We start from the raw sequence: 20,392 nt of genomic DNA on the forward strand, positions 1-20,392 counted from the left end.
CCTGATTACAAAAGCAAAGGTCTTCAAAAAGAGTACAAAAAATTGTACAAACCAGCTCTGGGTTTGAGCTCATTTCTGCAATTGGCACACCAGGTACAGAAAAAACAAATAGTAATAAAAGATGGAAATTTGGCCCTAAGCCACAACTCACCAAAGGCTCTAACAATTCTCCAAGCTTTATACAGCCTGGACTCTCTTACTTTTGGTGTTTGCTTGAAACTGTTTTAGAACATATCTGAAATAATCTGCTATTTGAATTGACTGAACCAGGATACAGGTAGCAGAAGTAGTGAGAGAAGTCAGAGCATACCTCCAGACAGATGTTCAGGGATTCAACAACCAAAAGAACCCTTCATGAATGCAGAAATCAATCAGGTGTTTGGAGAGGCAACGGAAAACAGTGTGGCCTTGGCCAAGTCATGGTGGGCTTCAGGTTTTGTGTATGTAAACGACAGAGACCGAATGAGATCAGGGGTTCTCCATTTTTTTCACATGTCATGGAACTAGGTCTGGTACTAGGGACTCCTCAGAATAGTGGTTTAAAATAATGAAGTGCTAAAGTTCAATTAGAGGTTGGTGAAAAGACCCAAGTCCTCTTCTTCCCCATTCAAGTACAAAGACCCCTGAAATCTATCCACAGACCTCTGAAGGGGTCAAGGGCTCCAGATTAAGAATCCCTAACTAGACAATCTCCAAGAAGCTGAAGCCAGAGGGCAAAGATACCATGTCTTTCCTCTCACATCTTTAAGATAAATAATGTGAATTTCCAGTTCCATAAAATAAGATGAACAGATGAACAAATACCAAAAAAATAATTCTCTAAAGGAAAAACCCTCTAGGCAATGAAGGCAGAAAATAGAATTAGGATTTAAACAGAGATCCTCTGACTCCAGAGTGAATGGTCTTTCTACTATACCAACCACACTGCTTCTCTTTGAGAAAGATGATGAAATTCAAGGAATAAAAATCAACTTTAACTTCTATTTTAATCCCAATTTCATAATCACCATAAATTTATGATTCTGAAGAACTCTCCCTGTCAAGGGCATGACCAAAGCTGCCAGTCTCTGATGTGGGGTGTGTCCCAAGCCCCTCCACACTGCTCCTCTCAGAGCTCTAGAAGTGGACGGGCCTGGGATATTGTGCTGCTGGTGATGTCACCAAAACTGTCTAACCATCTCCACTCCATTATTTGGCCTTCAATGCCAATCTCCCTGGATCCCAGGGTCCAACTGCACCCCTTCCATTCCATCTCCATGCTAGGTATCTACACTCACTACCACCAGTTATCCTTCTCAGTTTCTAACTCTAGCTCAGAGAATAGTAATCAAATCATTACCGTTTCAGTTAAGACCATTCAGCTGACATTCCTCCCTAGCTACTACACCTCAGAACTTGGTTTCTCCATTAGAATAAGTCAGTAAACATTTGTAAGCACCTCCCCTATGACAGACACTGTGCTAAGGGCGAGGGGGACACAAAGAAGGGGTGCCAGACAGTGCCCACTCCTAAGGAACACATAGTATAATGACGAGGGGAGTGGTGGGGAGACACTACACAGAACTAGATCTGTAGAAACAAGTTATATACAGACTTTGAGTTACCTGAACATAGGGACTCTTTCAGTCTCTCTTTATAACTCTAGCACTTAGCAGAGAGCCAGGCACAAAGTAATTACTGAAATGCTTTTTTTAATTCATTCAAAAATTATTTAAATGGGCAGATATTGGAACAGGCAAAAGGATGAGTCTGGGAAGTGGTGGTGGTTAGTCATTGATGAGGAGAGGGGAAAGACAGACATGAAGAGTCCCAATTAAGGGGGAAAACAGGGGTAGAAGATCAGGGTCAAAAATGGGGACACTAATAACAATATGCTTTGTTGCAAGGCTATGTCCTGCTCTAACTCAGAACTCTTTCACAAGTACAATGTTTTTATTGAAAATCAGGTGTATCACTTCCAATTCCAGTACCGGTGTGCTGGGGAGTAAAGGAGTACACACTCCTCTACCCACCTGCTTTGGATCACAATACCTAAGAACAAAGGCCTCCCTAGAACTAAGGTGCCAGGCCACAGTTCTCAGAAATGCCTTCACAAAGACTCAAAGCAAAAAGCACATTAAAAGAGAATCTCATAACAGAAATAAAAAACATAATTTTATAATAACTAGGAAAAGACCAGGATTACATTTAAAGTTTTCCAAAAGAAAAAAAGGTAAAAGTAATTAAACATGGGTTGCTTGTCAAGGGAGGGAGGAAGGGTCAGGGTGGAAGGAAAGGGAGAGACTGTTTTGTTTTGTATCCCCCCTGCGCCTTGCCCATAGTAGGGGATAAAGAAACTATTATCATGGAATCAATAAAATCAAACAGAGAAGTGGCCTTTGGCACATAAAGTAAGATTATGTCAAACAGAAAAGGACTACATACTGCAAAATAAAACCAACCTAGATGAATCTATGTCATTCAAATCACCCTGGAGAGATGGGGAACTCCCACAATGCAATGTACTGCAAAGAGCTCTATACTTAACAATGAGAACACCTAGGTTTGGATTGTGGGATTGCCTGTCACTAGACAAGTAGACAGACAGTTTCCTCATCTATAAAATGCGAATAATAAAAACACTCCTATTTCCTACTTCACAGGGTTACTGTTGGATCAAATGAGGGAATAATATTTACAAAGAATTTTGTAAACTTTAAAGTATAAACTATTATCAGTATTGAACCCTACTCCCAAAAGAGCAATGGTGGGAAGATCCAAAATTTTATACTTCTGGGAATACAGCTGTTTTTTAAGATTTACAGTTAGTCAACTGAGGAATGAGTGGATACCATCACTTTTCAAATGGTTGAGGCTATCAAATGTCTGCATCGACTATCAGTTCTCACACTTTGTGGTCTCAGGACCAATTTAGACTATTAAAAATTACTGAGGACCCCTCCAAACAAATGCTTTTGTTCATACAGGTTATAGCTAACAATAGTTACCATATTAGAAATTAAAATGTCTTAGTATTATTATGAAAATAGTTTGGGGCTCTTTTGGTTGGGGTGGGGGTTTCTTTTTTCCCTTAACAGACTTCCTGAAAACCATCTTAGGGATTCTAAAAAGCTTACTGACCAACTACCTTCTGAGAAAGGCTGATACAGACAACGGGCACTCTAGAAGTCTGAAGCAGAGCTACACTAGCCACACTGGCATAGTTCTAGAGAAACAAAGACAGTGAAGGAAGAGTAGAACCTGGAGAAGTGGAAGAAGGTTTGGGAGGATGGGGAAAAGCACTGAAGGTTTGGGTGATGATGGTCTAACTAATCTCAGTGCAGAGACAGGGGTGGTACTTTTAAGGGATAATGAGAAAACTGGCTTGGCTGGAAGAAAAGGCTGGCAATTGATATTAATAAAGCTCTATACAATTAAACTAATATTTTCATATACACCATCAATTTAATTTGACTGATTCTCACAAAATCCTGGAAGGAGATAGGCTACACATTATCCACCCCCTTCACAGACAAGGAAGAAAAAGGTCAGAAAAAGGCACCTACCGTCACAAATCTGGTAAATGACATTTCAAGTTTTAAAGCCCTGGGATCCTGGTTCCCAAGCCAGTGTTCCATCCACTTTACCTGAGTAATGAGAGTATTCAGAAATAAGCCTAGAGAGACCATTTGAGATTAAAGGGTACACAGGATTTAGAACTGATTATATGAACTAGAAGAAGCCACTGACATTTCCCAGTTAATAAATGATCAAAGGATATGATAGGCAGTTGTCAGAGGAAGAAATTAAAGCTATCTAAAGTCATATGAAAAAATGCTCTAAATCACTATTTATTGGGAAAATGTGAATCAAAACAATGTTGAGGTACATCATACCTATCTAACATGACAAAATAGAAAAACTATAAATGTGGGAGATGTGAGAAAATTGTTGTTGGTGGAGTTGTGAACTGATCCAACCATTCTGAAGAGCAATTTGGAACTATGCCCAAAGGGTTATAAAACTGTGCATACCCTTTGACCCAGCAATACCACTTCTAGGTCTGTATCCAAAAAAAAAATCATAAAAAAGGGAAAAGGAGCCACATGTACAAAAATATTTATAGCAGTTCTTTTTGTGGTGGCCAAGAATTGGAAGTTGAGGGGATGCTCATCAACTGGGGGGAGGGGGGGCTAAACAAGCTGTGGTATATAAATGCAATGGAATACTATTGTGCTATGAGAAATGATGAACAGGCACACTTCAAAAAAACCTGGAAAGCCTTACATGAACTAATTCTGAGTGAAGTGAGCAGAACCAGGAGAACACTGTCAACAGTAATAGCAACACTGTGCAATGACTGACTGACAGACCAGTGATCTAAGACAACTCCAAAGGACACATGATGGAAAACACTGCCCACATCCAGAGAAAGGCCTCTGGGTCTGAATACAGGTGGAAACATACAATTTGCTCTCTTTTTCTGTTGTTGTTTTGCTTCTTCTTTCTCATGGTTCCTCCCATTGGTTCTAACTCTTCTTTACAACATGACTAATGTGAAAATATGTTTAATATGAATGTACATGTAGAGCCTGTAACAGACTGTATGGACATCATCTTGGGGAGTGGAAAGAGGAGGGAGGGGGAGAAAATTTAGAATTCAAAGGCTTATGGAAGTGAAAGCTGAAAACGAAAAATAAATTAATCAATTAAAATAAAAAGAAGCCATTGAAGGTTGTTGAGCAAGGAAGCAAACAAACCAAAGGCAGCATTTTAGGAAAACTCCTGGTAGGAGTACATAGAATAAACTGAAAAGAAGATAAAGCTATTGTCAAAGCAGCTACTTGGGAAATGATTTTAAAGATCTAGACACAAGGTGGTTAAGGAACAAAAACAGTGAAAGCTGGCATTGTGAATGAAAAAAAGTAGAAAAATGAGGAAGACATACTAGTGCTTAGTACTTCCTTTACATGGTGGGGAAAAGAAAGTAGAGTGGAGCCCATGTTTTTAAGCCTGGGTAACTATACTGAACACCGACATTAGAAAATTCAGTGTATTTCGTTAACAAATGGTAATTTTGAGATCAAGGAAAAAATGAACAATAAAAGCAAATGAAATATATACACATATATGTACATGTATTGTATTTGTACGTATATGTATATAAAATGTATCTGATGATCAGAAAAGAGAAAAAACATGTTAGATCCATGACATAAATAGAGTAACTCTCCAGTAAGTGTTCCCTAATGTTCCTGCAAAGCTCTGGTGCATACAAAAAAGGAAAAATTAAAATAATTTCAGACTCACTCAACTTATCTTGTAAAGAAAAATACAATGCTCAGCATTTACCTAATGTGAAGAGAAAAATTATTTTTCTAAAATAGTGGCTGAGACCAACTCTTGAAAGCAATCTATCCACTGTGTAAACTCTACCCTTAAATGCTTTTGAAGTTAATTACATTTGCTGGTAACAAGATGTCCTTCCCTAGTCACAATTCCATCCTGCTGAGTAAGATGATGATGAAAAGCAAGGCACCAATGCATTCAGGCTGTGCCTTCTAAGTGAATAATAGATCTTCATACTGCAGGTTGTCAATTCAAGCACTTGGGTTAGTAACACCCTCCATGGAGGAGCACAATACAGAAAACGGTTTGTTAGCTGTCAGGGAACATGGATCAGCCCAAAGCCATCTATCTGCCTCAAATTTCCTACCTAAATATTCAAAGCTTTAAGATCTATGGAACGAAGAACACATACTTGCCACCCATGACTGATGAGATCATGCAAACAAAAAGGAACATAAACAAAATGTAATTCTTACTCCCACATGCTGAATCATTAACAAGTGACTCAAGTTTAAAAAGGCTTTACTGCCAATCTCCAAACAAAAGCACTGCCAAAGAATAAAGGAAAATCAGCCAAGTTCGAAGCACAGCTCTGAAATGGATATCTGGAGCATATGCTAGGCAAAGAAATACCTTCAAGCCCCTTCTCTCCTCTGTAATCTTTTTATCTCCTGACTTTTCCCCTATTGCCTCTTTAAAAACAAAAACCAAGCATGATACCACAGAATGGGCACTGTGCACCTCCCTGGCCTTCAAGTTCCTCTAACATCCCTTCCAGCCTTACATCTATGTAATGCCTCAAGCAAGGGTAAAGTCTCTCCTCCTAGCACAGCCTAACAACTCCTTCTGTTCACTTCTCATTCCCTTAAAATCTGACATCTGATACTACAGTTCCACCAGGCCCAACATCTCCAAGGCTACCAACGGATTTCTGGATAGCTCAATCGAATTGCCTTTTCTCCATTCTCATCCCGTCTGGATCTTTCTGCAGCTTTCAACACTAGGGACTCTGCTCTCCTCCAGCCATTTTTCTGTGACATTTCTCTCTACTGCCTGTTAGACTGTTCCTTCTCGAATCATGGGCCATGTCCCGTGCCTGTGTCCAAGCAGATCCCCTACAGTTCTGTCCTGGGCCTTCTACTCTTCTCTCTCTATATACACCATCTCTCCTGGGAATCTCATTGGATTTCTGGTCACCTTTATTAAGCTCCAATATCACACCCCCACCCCACCCCCGCCAACTCAAAAATCACCAATGACTCCTATTGCCTCTTGGAAAAAAGACAAAACCTCAAACCGGCATCTAATCTCTTTGTAGGTTCGTTCCACCTCTTTCCAATCTTGCGCTGCAAGCATTCACAAACAGGCTATTCCCCTTGTACAATACTCTACTCCCATAACCATGCTCTTGTGCACAAGTGGTCTCTTCTACTTGGAATATATATGCCCTCCTCACCTATGGCTTGTAGAATCCCTGGTTTTCTTCCAAGAACAGTTCAGACATTAACATCACTACTGACACGAGGCCTTTTGTAACCCTCACAGCTAGTAGCAATTTCTCTCTTCTAAAATTCCTTGTACTTACTTACTTGTGTACATGTTGTAAGTTCTTGCATTAGGAGCATGAGATTCTTACTCAGTGACCAACAAGAGGGCATACTACTGGAGAAACTTAGTCACAACAATCCAGATATCCCTACTGAAAATGAAACCATGACACCAAAGGCAGTCATAGCTCAATAGGGGAGAGCTCACATATTCTCTTCAGAGAGGCAAACGGAGAGCTGGCATTCTACCTCCCTGCAGTGCAGATCTGCTCATCTCTGTCTCCTTGGAGTCCCTCCCTTTCTTCAATACTCAGCTTACCTGGTTCCTCTTCACCTCCTTGACAGTCACTGTTGTCTCTCTACAGGTGTCTTCTACACCTGTACTTCTATGTAGGGGACGTATTCCTTCGGGTCCTTCAGGGCATAGATCATTTTTCTTCTTAATTCTGCATCCCACAAAACACTAGCATAGTGCTTTGCCATAACAAGCACTGAAAGTCTGTTGAACTGAACTAAATTTCCCCTAAAAGCAGGCCAGATGTCCCTCCAAACTTTCCTGTCTATGTATGTTATCACTATTGCCTTTTAACTCCCAGTTTGACATCCTAGAGGTACTATGCCTCCATCTCTCCATTTTATTCTCTAACTGGTCACCAATGTGCAAATAAAGAGTCATCTCCAATCCAAATATTCATGTGGACTACCTATGCATGCTCTGTGGTAGTTTTCTGAGCTCATGCTGGTCTGACCAGCCGCAAACATAATGCATACCCTGACCCCGATGTAGGGATGTCATTTTGGTCCTCCTTGAGCACAAAGGGCAACAACAAAGTGGTCACCAGGCCTTAGGGCACCTTCCATTGAAAGGTCAGAAAATCAAGTAATCTTAGAAGCCACCTAGTCCTGTGTCCCTGAACAGCGTCACATCTAACAACATGTCTGAGTGATCCTCTTCTTGAAAAGCTCCCATCAGGCTCTCCACCTTTATCACACAGAATGAGCAGCATCACTTTTGGAAGTTCCCATCAGGAGGAAGGTCTTCCTGACATGGAACCAAAATTATCTTCTTTGCAGATGCTACCAATTCTGCACAGAACAAGACGAATTCAGCTTCCCCCAGGAGAGTTAAGACAGCTAATTCCTTTAAGAGGCCCTCACATGAGACAATTCTAAGGGTTTTAACCATCCTTGTTGCCCTCTGCCGAATGCATTCTAGTTAATCAACATCATTCCTAAACTAAAACTCAGCATCTACAACTAAACAAAGTCCCAAATGGGAGTCTCACCACTGCCTCTGTGGACCTTTCATCTCCTGCTGGGCACAGTCTCCCAGGTAAGGCAGCAAGGGGCCCAGGATCTGCAACCACTGCCCACTTGGGAAGTCTGCCACTTCTGAGGCTGCTAGATTTCCAGGCTCCTCAGATGAGAAGAGCCAAACCTTTTTCTGACCACACCTTGGCCCTTCATTCATTATGCATTGTGTCCCCTGAGGGAAGATGACAAGGGCCTGCCCACTCGAGCATCTTCAAACTACCCCAAAGCAACAACTTCTATCTGTGACAGCACAGCCAACTTCTACCTCCTACTTCCTAGCCAGTCTCCTGAGCAGTGGGATGTGGAGAACCTCCAGTGCAAAGAATAACAACTTTCCCTTGGACCTCAGGCTCTGCATCTCCTATTATGTCTATCCCTGGAAGGAAGAAGAAGAGGAAGGGATAGAATGCTGGTCTTCTTTCACCTGCTGCGGACTCAGACCTCCCCCTCAGGCTGAAGCTTACAGCCACCCTTTGGAGAAAAGAGAATTAATGAAGCAGGACCTCCCAACCTCCAGACTTTCCCATCTAGTCACCGGATCCATGTGCATCCCCTCTACATCATGCACCTGCCTCCAGCTTCCTTTGGGAAAGAGAATGGTACCCTCAACTCAGTGAGGAACATTCTCAGATTGGTCATACCCTCCACATCCCAGTAATTCTGATCCCCTGTAGATCATCATCCCAACCACATTCTACACCTCCTCCTCCTGATTCCTTATTCCCATCTTCAGCCTTCTGACTCCAAAGTTTCAATTAAACATCACTAAGCCCCTCCCCCATGCCCAGTAGGATGCCTGTTCCATACAGCAACAAACTCCCTTTCATTCTAACCCTTTTCCTCTCCCATTCCTTTTATCTATCAATTATACTGAAACCTGGCTCTCCCCTCCCCCACAAAGTTTCTCTGGCCATTTATGTTTCACAACCTCAACTGGGTCCTCACTGCTACCAGGCAACTCCTCTACACCATCACCACCCCCCTTATCAGCTCACTATCCCATTCTCCACCTGGCTCTTAAAAACCTTTCCATCACTCCTCATCCATACTGAGACTCACACCAAACTTCCCGCAGCTCTTCTTCCACCACACCCTCAGCTCAGAATCTTGCCTCCCAGTTTGCAGAAAAAATAGAAGCTATTCACCATGAACTCCTCCTCTCCCCTCTTCCTCATCTCCTGTCACTCATACTCCCTACCCACTAGCAGAGAACTAAGGAAGTTAAGCTGGAGGTCAGATGAAAATATAGATTTATTCTTCCATCAGCTCTTTATAGTATGTTTGGAAATGTGAATTCCCAGAATATCAGCTATAATTACAATAAGTGAGTGACAAAAATATATTTTGATGCTAATATAAATAATTTTTTAACTGGCTGTGGCTTAAGATCATTTATGCTACTATTCTATCACATTTGCCAAGATAACTGAGAATTAAGCATTTGGACAACCATAATTGCCTTTCTTGGGCTGTTAAATGAATATACAGGATTGAGTGTTTTAATGGGTGTTTAAAAAAAATTACATGCCTAATGGGCTACACTATCACTGACAAAGAAGGTATGGTGTACAAGATATAAAGGGAATTGACACAAACAAAATACAACAGGCCATCCCCTGATAAATAACTCAAAAGTTTTACAAATGGAAAAATCATTCGGATCATCTGAAAATAAACAATTCTGAGACTTCTCACCTCATACCCTGCATGCAAATTGACAAAGATGATAAAAAGCAGGAATAGTCAATGACGGAAAGGGAGTAAGGACAGGCATACTACTGACCTGTGGATAGCACTGTGAGCTGATCCACCTAAACTGTCCCTATCCAGCCCCTCTGCCCCAGTGATCCCACTTACTGGGCATATATCCCAAGAAAACAGAAACAGAAACCAAGGTCCATATGTTCATAACAAAATACTCACAGCAGGATGCTTCCTGGTAGCAAAGGACTAGAAGAAAAGTAGGTATCTATCAGCTAAGAAACGGTCTAAAAAACTCAGCCTTATCAATGTAATGGACTATATTAATAGGAAGGAAGAAATGATAAATTCAGAGAAACATGGATTTAGATGAACTGATTCAGAGGGAAACAGAACCAAAATCAATAAGTCAACAAGCATTTATTAAACCTCTACTAGACACCAAGCATTGTACTAGTCACTGGGCATGCAAAGAAAAATTAAACTATCCCTGCCCTCTCAGGAAAAACAACATATACACAAACATACAAAGTAAATACAAGGTAATTTGGGGATGGAGAAGGACAGGGGAGAAGCACTTACTAGTTGGCTGGGAGACAACAACACATGTAACATATGAAATCTGAAGTGAGAGCAATACGCTACAATGTTAATGAGAGAGAAATGAAAAACCAATAGTGAAACGTGCAGAAGACTATAAAACTAACGTGGACAATTTGGATAACATAAATATGAAAAGGTTATGCAAGAGCAAAAATCAATGCATGACCTTTATAAGGGAATACTGAACTAGGGACAATATTTTCTCTGCTAACAGAGAAATCTAATATATAGAGAGAACTAACACAAATGTATAATTAGAGCCATTCTCCAATAAATGGTCAAAAAATCTAAACTGGAAAGTCTCAAAAGAAAAAATTCAAGCTATCAATGCCCATATAAAAATAGCTCCAAATCACTTCAAACTAAGTCTGAAGCAAAGCTCCCCCTCACATCAATCAGACAGGCACAGCTGACAAAAGCAGAAAATGACAATTCCAGGAGGGGCTATGGTAATGACAGGAATACTAATGCATTGTCACAGAGCTATGAATTGGTCCAACCATTCTGATAACCAATATGAGAACATACTGAAAAAGTCACTAAACTGAATACGCTTTAACCTAGCTAGTGATACCATTACTAGGCAAGTTGTTGTTGCTGAGTGGTGTCCAACTCTTCAGGACCCCATTTTGGGTTCTCTTGGCAAAAATACCCAAGTGGTTTGCCATTTCCTTCTCCAGATCATTTTACAGATGAGGAACTGAGGCAAACAGGGTTAAGTAACTTGCCCAGGGGTCACACTGTGTCTGAGGTTGGAATTCCAACTCACAAAGATGAGTCTTCCTGAATGAATTCTTCTAAGCAACATGACTAATGTGAAAATGTATTTAATAAGAATATACTTGTAGAACTCATATAAGACTGCAAGCCGTCTTGGGGAGGGGTGGCAGGGAGAGGGACAAAAATTTAAGACTTATAGAAGTGATTGTTGAAAACTGAAAACAAATAAATTAATTAAAAAAAAAAAAGATGAGTCTTCCTGATTCCAGGCCCAGTGCTCTAGCTATACTGAGCCACCTAGCTGCCCCTAAAAGAGGTCAAAGGCAGAGAAAAAGAACACAAACATACACAATATTTATAGTTACTTTTCTGGTAGAGAAAATAACTGGAAATAAAGTGAGTATCAATTAATATGGACAAGCCTAACAAAATATGGTTATGAATGTAATAGAATATTAGTGCATCGTAAGAAACTTGTATGAATTGAGGTAGGGGAGAGTGAGCAGAATCAGAACAATTTATAGAATTACTATGATCAAGTAAAAGAAAACAACTTTCAAAGCCCTGGGAATTTTGATCAAAGCAGTGACACCAATCCTGGCTTCAGACTGATCCTCACCTCTCTGGAATGAGATGTACATTTTCAGACATAGCCAAAGTGTTGATTTGTTTTACTTAACTAGATTTAAATGCTAGAAATAAGAGATGGTGGAAGGAGTGAGGGTGCAGGGAAAGGAATAGAACTGGTGGGCAGTAATAGTGATGCCCCATCCCACAAAAATGCAAAGACCATTAATGAAATATATAACAAATACACAAAAAAGGAGAAGACACAAACAAAACAGGAGAGTTTTACTTCTATCATGTTCAATTTAACATGAACTTTAAAACAAATTGTACATAACAGTTTAGTTTCACATATGATCATCTTTTCTGGTCTCTGTATAGTGAAATATTCTTATTTGTTGATTTTAAGTTCATAATTTTTAAAAATGCAATGAAAAAGATCATCGCGGTCAAAGTCAGTCAACAAACATCGATTAAGCAGCTGTTATTTGCCACGCCTGGGACCCACAAGAGTGCAGTGCTTTCCAGCTGTCAGATGCAGCCCTCCTGTTTGCTGGATGATTTTGCTAACTCTTACAAAGGAGGATTTCAGTGGGATGGAGAAACAAAACTAACTACTGAAAAAAAAAGATGACAATAAACTATTTGAGGGACAAATAAAAGGTAATGGTTTTATCACCTGGGAATGAAAGAACTACCTAAAAGTAGAAGGGTCTGCCATGTTCATGTCAGGGAACTGTCCAAAGCTTGATGATATCCCAGAGGATGTTTCCTAGAAGAGATCTGCCTTTTTTCCAGATAGCTGCTGAGATCTCTCCCAAGTGTCAAAGACTCAGATTCTGTGAACTGTGGGTGATGAATGTTACTGACAGTGAGAAATGAATAATGACTATAAGGAACTAAACCATGGGAAATCATATCACTGATGAAGAATCAAGTGAGAAGAACTAGGGACAAAATACTCTGGATAAATCGAATGACAAATAAAGCCTGTTTCTTTGATTTTGGCAGTGAGGTACAGAATGTTGCACACATTGTCACAAGATATGTGGATGTCAGCTGGTTTTGCATACCTGATTTTCATTGATATCAAGAGGGTTCAGAGACAAAGTCCAGGCCATATCTATAAATGACTCAGATTAAAAACAAAGAGCATTAATAAAGGATTATTTTTAAATGATTGGGGGAGAGGGGAGGGAGGAGATACAGACAAGTATTGATTAAGCACCTGCTAAGTGGAGGCATTCAGCTAAGCACTTTAGAAACACCTCATTTGACATCACTTTCCTCACTGATTATGCAGCTGATTCCTTCTGAAAACAAGAAGAGACTAATAAATGCTTGCATCAAATATCTCATTCTATCCTCATGGGGGGGGGGGGAGGATAAAAGCTATTATTATCCCTAATTTACAGATGATGAAATTGAAGGAGAGAGGTTAAATGATTTGCCTAGCATCCCACAGTTCTGTCTGAACTCACGTCTTCCTGACTCCAGGCCCAGAACTCTGTCCACTATGACATACATCCCAGAGTAAGTGCTCATCTGCACTGAGAGTTTCTCATGCAGTCTCTGAACCCTTCCCTCGACCTCCAATCAATGAGTGATACTTTACATGGCAACAGTAATTTTTCTTCCAACTTGCCTAACTTATTTTCCAGAAATGAAATCTCTCTTCTCCCCATCATAAGTTTGAAAAGGCTCTTGAAAGGTAATCAGTTCAACCAGACAGCCTATAGAAAAGAGAAAATCATCATGAAGTATGACACAGGCTGATCTCAGAATATTTGGTCAGTGGCTTTTATCTAATTCATTCACCATATGCACTGTCAAGAAAAATCTTGAAGTTTGCCAACAAAAGCAAAATCTACCTTATTTCATATATACACAAGATAGCTTTGCACTTTTCATCTAGATAAAAAGCATGATGATAATTACACATTTCCTATTTAGTCATCAACAGAAATTAGTATCACAAGAAAAGAGAATTTCTGACTATACACAACCAATTTAGATGGAAACTCTTTGGTGCCCTGGATAAAAATAAAGATTAAAAATTTTAGAATTTAAAATGTAACTTTCCTTTTCAACTAAAATATTATACAAATATTATTGTGAGAATGTTGAAAACATCCATCCCTCATGTAAGATATAAAGAAATTCTCCTAGTTACATTTTGTAAATGGAAAAGCTGAAGCTTAGAGACATCAAGCAAGTCATCCAACCAACATTATGAAATTCTAGTATTCGGTCTCTCTCTCAGGCTCTATCTACAAAGGAATTAGATTAAGAATTATTGGAAAGTCTGCTTTCTATTCTTTTATTGTTTAAATGTTTTAGTTAAAGCCACGGTTGGACTTTTTTAAGCACCTCAATCTTTGTTAAGTTTCTCCAAGTTAAAGCTGACTATAACACTTTCAAAAGTGTTCAGTAAATTGTTATACATCAACCAAAATAAAACAAGTCACGGTCACAGACAAAACATACTTGGCTTATACTCTCAGAACACTGAAAAATGATCGTTTATTTATAGAACTACACACAAGTTGCTGCAAATGTTCTCTTACCAAAGGAGATATGTTTCAAAAATAGTGTTTGCCTTACTCTTAAAAAATCATCCTTCCTTATTTCTGAAAGATGGCAAATGTTATCTTGTTCTGTGCTTTTCCCAACACCAGAAGCACAAACTCACTTTCTCAAATAAAATTACCCTGCATGGAATATCACAATGGTTAATCTGAAAAGCATGCAATATACAAGTCAACCTGACAGATACAAACTCTTGAAAATACTGTAATGCTAAGGTTGGGTCAGAGTTTGATTTGCTTTTTAAAAGGGAGGATTTAGCCCATATGTACGTTCTGCAAATAAGTCTAAGATAATTCAAATTAGCTAACCATTAAAATTAAGAATTCTGAAATAACCCTTCTCCTAGATAGCACTATTTAAAAATACAAGTGTTCTGGTGCCTTCTGAAGATGAGCAAATACCCAGAATTCCTTTATAGAGAAATAAGGCAAATTAAAAGTCTCTCCCTATTTCTATTTGGTTTTTTTTTAATTATTAAAACGCTCTGACCATGACTTTCTTTAAGTCTCAAACAAAACCCTATCTTCTATAGTGCCTTCCCCATTAATTATTTCATTATGTGTGTATGTGTATATGTATATATAGCCTGTATACACTGTAGAGTTTGCTTTGTTTATATTTGTTTGCATATTGTCTCCTCTATTGGAACGTGAGTTCTCTGAGGACAGGGAACCTATTAGAGGTCTTTAACAAATGTTTACTGATTGACTGTTCCCAACTCAAATTTACTACAATTAAAATACCATCTTTTAAAAACAAAGCTGATTCTACTGATAATATCATCAGTGTATGAACTTGGAGTTGTTTTCACAAGAGGTATGCTAACCTCACACATTTTCATTCAGCCTTGCTAAGAGGCACACATTTGGGCTACTCTAACCAATTTAACCTGACAACAGCATAGACATTACATCTAAAATAAAAGATGACAACACTCCAGGCTGAGAGCAATAAAATCAAAGTTTATTTTAGCAGGATCATACATAGAATCGAAACAATAATTTGCTATATGCATCAATTTTCTTATGTAAATGCATATAAATGCCAGACATAACTATCACCAGCCCAGTTTTGATTTCAACAGACTACCTGACTCCTAAAGTTGTCCATTCCCTGGGTTAATGTTATTAAAGACTTTGCCCTGAGCACAAAAATTCCTGTAGTTATGCCTTTAAAAGGGCTAGTAGCTTCCTCAAGTTGTGTTCTGCTAGTTCCTATATCAAGCAAAATCTAAGGTGATAGGGAAGTTGTGTTTAATATCTTACCAGTATTTACCTAATATATACACCAAAAAATGGGCTTTCGATGGAAATTATTTGTAGGAAGTCAACATCTTTGATAACAGCTTTGACAACGTAAACAGAGCAAATTAAAAAAAGAAACAATTCTCAAAGTTGGAAGGAATGACCTAATCCACCCCTACACTTTAGCCCATGGAGGAAAGAAAACATCCCTTTTTCCCTGATTTCACTTTTAAATGTCTAAAGAATATATTTGGAGTTATACAATTTCATCCTGCACTGTCATTTTCATGGAATCAACAGGGTATTAGTATACAACACACAACAATGAGAAGTCAGTATATTCCACCTACTTTTATTTCGTTATAATTCTGTCCCTGGCTTCATCCTGCTTATTTACTAGTCAGTACCCCTCTTCCCAAACTTCTTCACCACCCCCATAGCCCTTGGACCTGGAAATCACAGAATTTGGGATCCTTGAGATACATGTAGCACTTCAGAGCCTTTCCCTCAACAACCTTAGGAGATCACTGTTCCCACTACAAAGTACCCTTCCCTTGGTGAAGGGGCATTCATTCCTCTCATAGTCCTCGAACCCCAGAATCAGATTTTGGGAGTCATAAGAGACCCCAGGTGCCATCTAGAACAACACATACTGGGAAAAGATTCCCATCATAGCTACATGTCCAACACATTACAGTGTCTAGTAAGTTGTAGGTATTCAATAAAAGCTTGTTGACTTGACAGCCTTCCCCTTCTTACACACACACATACATTCTCTCTCTCTCTCTCTCTCTCTCTCTCTCTCTCTAATTTCATTCACACACACTTCTCTACATTGCACAAGGTTCTATGATTTTCACCCCTTCTTACACACACGATTGGAAGCCTTTCCGGATCCCCCGTTAATTCGGGTTCCTTCCCTCTCTTGACTCCCTCCAATGCATCCGTATATAACTCGGGGGTACACAATGGTTTTCCAGTCGTCTCCCTCTTCCAGGTATTGTATCTCCAGTTCTCAACACAGTGTCCAACACTGAGTAGGAGCTTAATAAACGCAGACTGGCTGACACAGGGCCTTATCAAGATTCCCCCCATTCCCTCCCCTGCACACAAACACTCGCGCCGTCCTTAAAGACACTCACTCCCGACTCCCCTGCACACACATACACATATTCCTCCCTCCCCTGCACACTCACTGCACCCCAGCAAACATATAAACTCCCCCTCCCCGGCACACACTGTCTCTCTTGAACACACACTCCCTCCCCCTCCCCCGCACGCACGCCCCCGGCCCGCTCACCCTCCCGGCAGCGCCTCCTCCAGATGGTGTCTGTGTTGAGGATGCGCCGGAACTTGGTGCAGACCTGGGCCAAGCTGGGCAGGTCAGTGCCGGGCAGCGAGGCGAAGATCTCCACCAGGAGCTCGGGAGGCAACTCGAGGAGCGAGCAGCGCGCCGGGGCCGCCGGGGGCTGCGGGCATGCCGAAGCTGGGGCCCCAGCGCCCCCTGACACCCCCGGCGCCAGGCTCGCCCCTGGGTCCCCCGCGCCCCCGTGCCCCACGGTCCCGCAGGCCCCCGACGGCTTCGGCATGGCCGGGGCGCCCTCGATCCTCTCCTCCTCCGGGTCCGTGTCGGGCTCGCTCTCAGCCGCCGCCCCCGCCGCCTCGGCCGGGCCCTTGCGCTGCTGCCGCCTCCGGCAGCCCCGGGACTGACCCACCCCACAGAGCCGGGCACACACCGCCATCCCGGCTCCTATGTGACGGGGGACCCCCCCCGCGCACACGCCCCCACCCCCGTCGCCACCTCCGCGCACGCGCGCGCCTGCGCAAGCGCCCCCGCACCGCGCAGTCGCCCCTGCCACCCCCGCCGGGGCGGAGTCGGCCTCGGGCCTCGGCCAATGCCGCCACACGCCCAAACGGGCACGCGCTCTCACTCCTGCTTTGCGGCCTTGGCCCCGCCCCTGAGCCCTCTGCCCCTCCTCCCGAATAGGTAGGGCTCCGCCCCCTCTCTTTCTCCGTGTGACGACACAGAGCGGGGCACGTCTGTCCCCCGAAGCTACGCCTACTCCCTCTCCAATCATCGAGAGTCCAAAACTGGCCCCTTAAAGGCACTCCCCGCCCCAGGGGTCGCGGTCCCCGCGGCTCCCGGGGCACTGCGCTTGCGCTGAATGAAAGTAGATAACCGGAGCTTTCCAGCCTCTGCAGAGATGGGAGCTGCAGCCGCTCCCCCTCCCTATGGAGAAGGGGAACTCTGGAGTTCCCATGCGCCGGTAGAATGTCAACAAGCATTTATTAAGCGCCTACCCTGTGCCAGGTTCTGGGAATGCAAGTACATTGAATGAAACAATCCCTGCCGCAGGTTGCTTAGGCACACACCTACTGTGTGTCAGGTACTGTGTGTCAGATATAAACACAATGAATAAAAAGAGCCGAAGCATATATTAAGCATCTACTGTGTGCCGGGTTGGGGGCGTGTAAATACAATGAATGGAACAAAAGCCCCTGCTCCCAAGGAATTGACATTGTAAACAAAGACGTATAAAAACATGCCCAGCAAAAGGATACAGTCAGAGCTGGGGCCTTATGTGGATGACTGCACCGGACCATGGGCTTCCTTGAATGCCTGATGCATTTAAAACATAATCCCAAGAAGTCTGTGAGCTCCTTGAGTGCCTTCCTTTGTGTCCCCATAACACTTAGTAGGTGCTTGTTTGTTGACGCGACTTGGGAGAGGGGGGAAGGGCCGGAGCTCCTAAGGTTTCACTTACGCCCCGACAAAGGGATCCAAGATACAAAAACAGCTCAGAATCACCACCATCCCTTCATTATCCGTAAGGAGAAACCGACACAGAGGCAGGAAGTGACAGCTCGCCTGCTGCGCTCCCAGCCGCCCCCCAAGGCTTGCAAAGCGCGACTGGTCTGCACCTTGCCCAGACAATGTTGTTACAATGTTGCACGCAGCTCCCCTCCCCGCCTGGAGCCAGACCTGGGCAGTGTAATTCTCACTTAGAAAAGGAAGGGGACAGGGCGTTCTCTCTTTCCTTAACCCTAAAGGCACCAGATTTTGCTACAAGTTTAAAAAAGGTAACTTACAGAGGAAACAAAGTATTACTCTCCGAACTTTAGACTTGGTCTGGCCAACCTAAGCAGCATCCTGGCACCTATTCTCCCTTCAAGATTAATTCTATAATAGCCCAACATGAGAGAAGAAAACGTACTGCGGATGCCCCGTGTGAGGATCGAACTCACGACCTTCAGATTATGAGACTGACGCGCTACCTACTGCGCTAACGAGGCTCCTTAGCAACGAGCTCCGCGAAAGGGCTTTTGAATAAATTTATGAGCTCAGCGTTGATTTTTTTTTTTTTATTCTTTTTTCTCTTTTGCATAATTTCAGATAAATATGCCCAAAAATTTTTAGTAAAAAGCTGGATTCGAACTTTTTGAATCAATTGAAACCTCCCAGGCGTTAAAAATACACTCCTTGAATTAAAATGTCAATATCCTTATGCTCCAAAGCAATAAAACTAAAAGGAAAAGAAATCAGGCTCCAATTTGCCATCACGTTCTTCTGGGTGGATGGATATCCGTCTCCATTGTAGAAATCCATTAATAATTTTTAAAGCTATTAATTATTATAAATCTATATGGAATGCGGGTGGTATGCTTCCTGCAGGAAGCAAGGGCTCACTAAATACTGTTTTAACTCAATAACTGATAGTGTTGGCTGCAGACTGTTCTTTCACCTTTGAAAAAAATAAATTCTTGAACACCCTTCCCTTCTTTTAAGAGCCAATGTACCGCCGCCATCAATTAAGTCCTTTCTAGCTGATGCCCAGTAGTTGTAGAAGTACCTTAGACAACAAAATTTTTTGAATGATCCTTTGGATTTGAAGACAGGAGATGATAAACATTTCCTCTCTTTTAATACATTGTATCCAATTTAAACTTAGATATGTTTTACATGATCCATTTTCCAGTTCATGAAAATTAATATTTATTTTTTATTTTTGAGTAATGTTTTATATATTTATATAACATATAATTTTATATAATATATTTAATTTTTCCAATTACATGTAAAATTAAATTTTAATATTCTTTTTTTTTATTTTTTGTTCCAAATTCTCTCCCTCCTTCCTTCCCTTTCCCTTTTCCGAAAAAAAGCAAGCAATTTGATATAGGTTATATATGTGCAATCATACAAAATTTATTTCCATTAAATTAATTTTAAAAAAAAAAACTTAAGGTCAAATAATGAGGGAATTGGAGATGCTTTCTAAAAATCTTTCAAGCTCTCACAGGCTACCATCCCAAGATTCTAAATCTAGTTTTAAAGAAACTACCAATTTTCACAGATGTTATAACAGAATTATGTCTACCAAGACAGCAAACACATCCTGCCTCACCCTAATAGCAGAAGTACGCAAATAGTTTCAAGCTTTTTTAAATTAGAAAGGACAGTTAAAAATCACTTCTACCTACTAGGAAACTATTTTATTTTGTTTATCTCATATTTTAACATTTTCTTCTTAGCATATGAGTTAGACTGTTAAATCAACCAGTCTAGCTGGTTTTTGCCACCATCTGGGGAATGCACTTTGATTAGTCTTTGCCCAGTTATGAAACATAAATAAATACAAACTAGATTTTTATATATAACGATCTATGTTTAACCCCAATTGAAAGCTAATGGATATTTTATCAGGCTTAAATCAAATAACACTATACATAAATATATGTGTGTATGTGTGTGTGTTTATGCATGTGTGTATATATACA

At 41.1% G+C, this 20,392-nt stretch overlaps 1 protein-coding gene and 1 non-coding gene across 7 annotated transcripts in view; both read right to left on the reverse strand.

The window, feature by feature from the left end:
* Positions 1-20,392, reverse strand: part of FBXO31 (F-box protein 31) — an 84,169-nt gene that overhangs the window by 52,556 nt on the left and 11,221 nt on the right. Inside the window, exon 1 of one of the 6 annotated variants that reach the window (XM_072636264.1) lies at positions 16,914-17,388. The exons of 4 other annotated variants lie outside the window; for them this stretch is intronic. In XM_072636264.1, coding sequence (XP_072492365.1) covers positions 16,914-17,355 — 442 coding nt within the window. In that variant the 5' untranslated portion in view covers positions 17,356-17,388. Of the gene's footprint in view, positions 1-16,913; positions 17,389-20,392 lie in introns of those variants that run through there. One more of the 6 variants, XM_072636265.1, reaches the window with a different exon arrangement.
* TRNAM-CAU (transfer RNA methionine (anticodon CAU)) lies at positions 18,835-18,907 on the reverse strand. The gene has a single exon. It is a non-coding gene; the product is annotated as a tRNA-Met (tRNA).

Source organism: Notamacropus eugenii, chromosome 1 (assembly GCF_028372415.1).
Source record: "Notamacropus eugenii isolate mMacEug1 chromosome 1, mMacEug1.pri_v2, whole genome shotgun sequence".
Classification (NCBI taxonomy): domain Eukaryota; kingdom Metazoa; phylum Chordata; class Mammalia; order Diprotodontia; family Macropodidae; genus Notamacropus; species Notamacropus eugenii.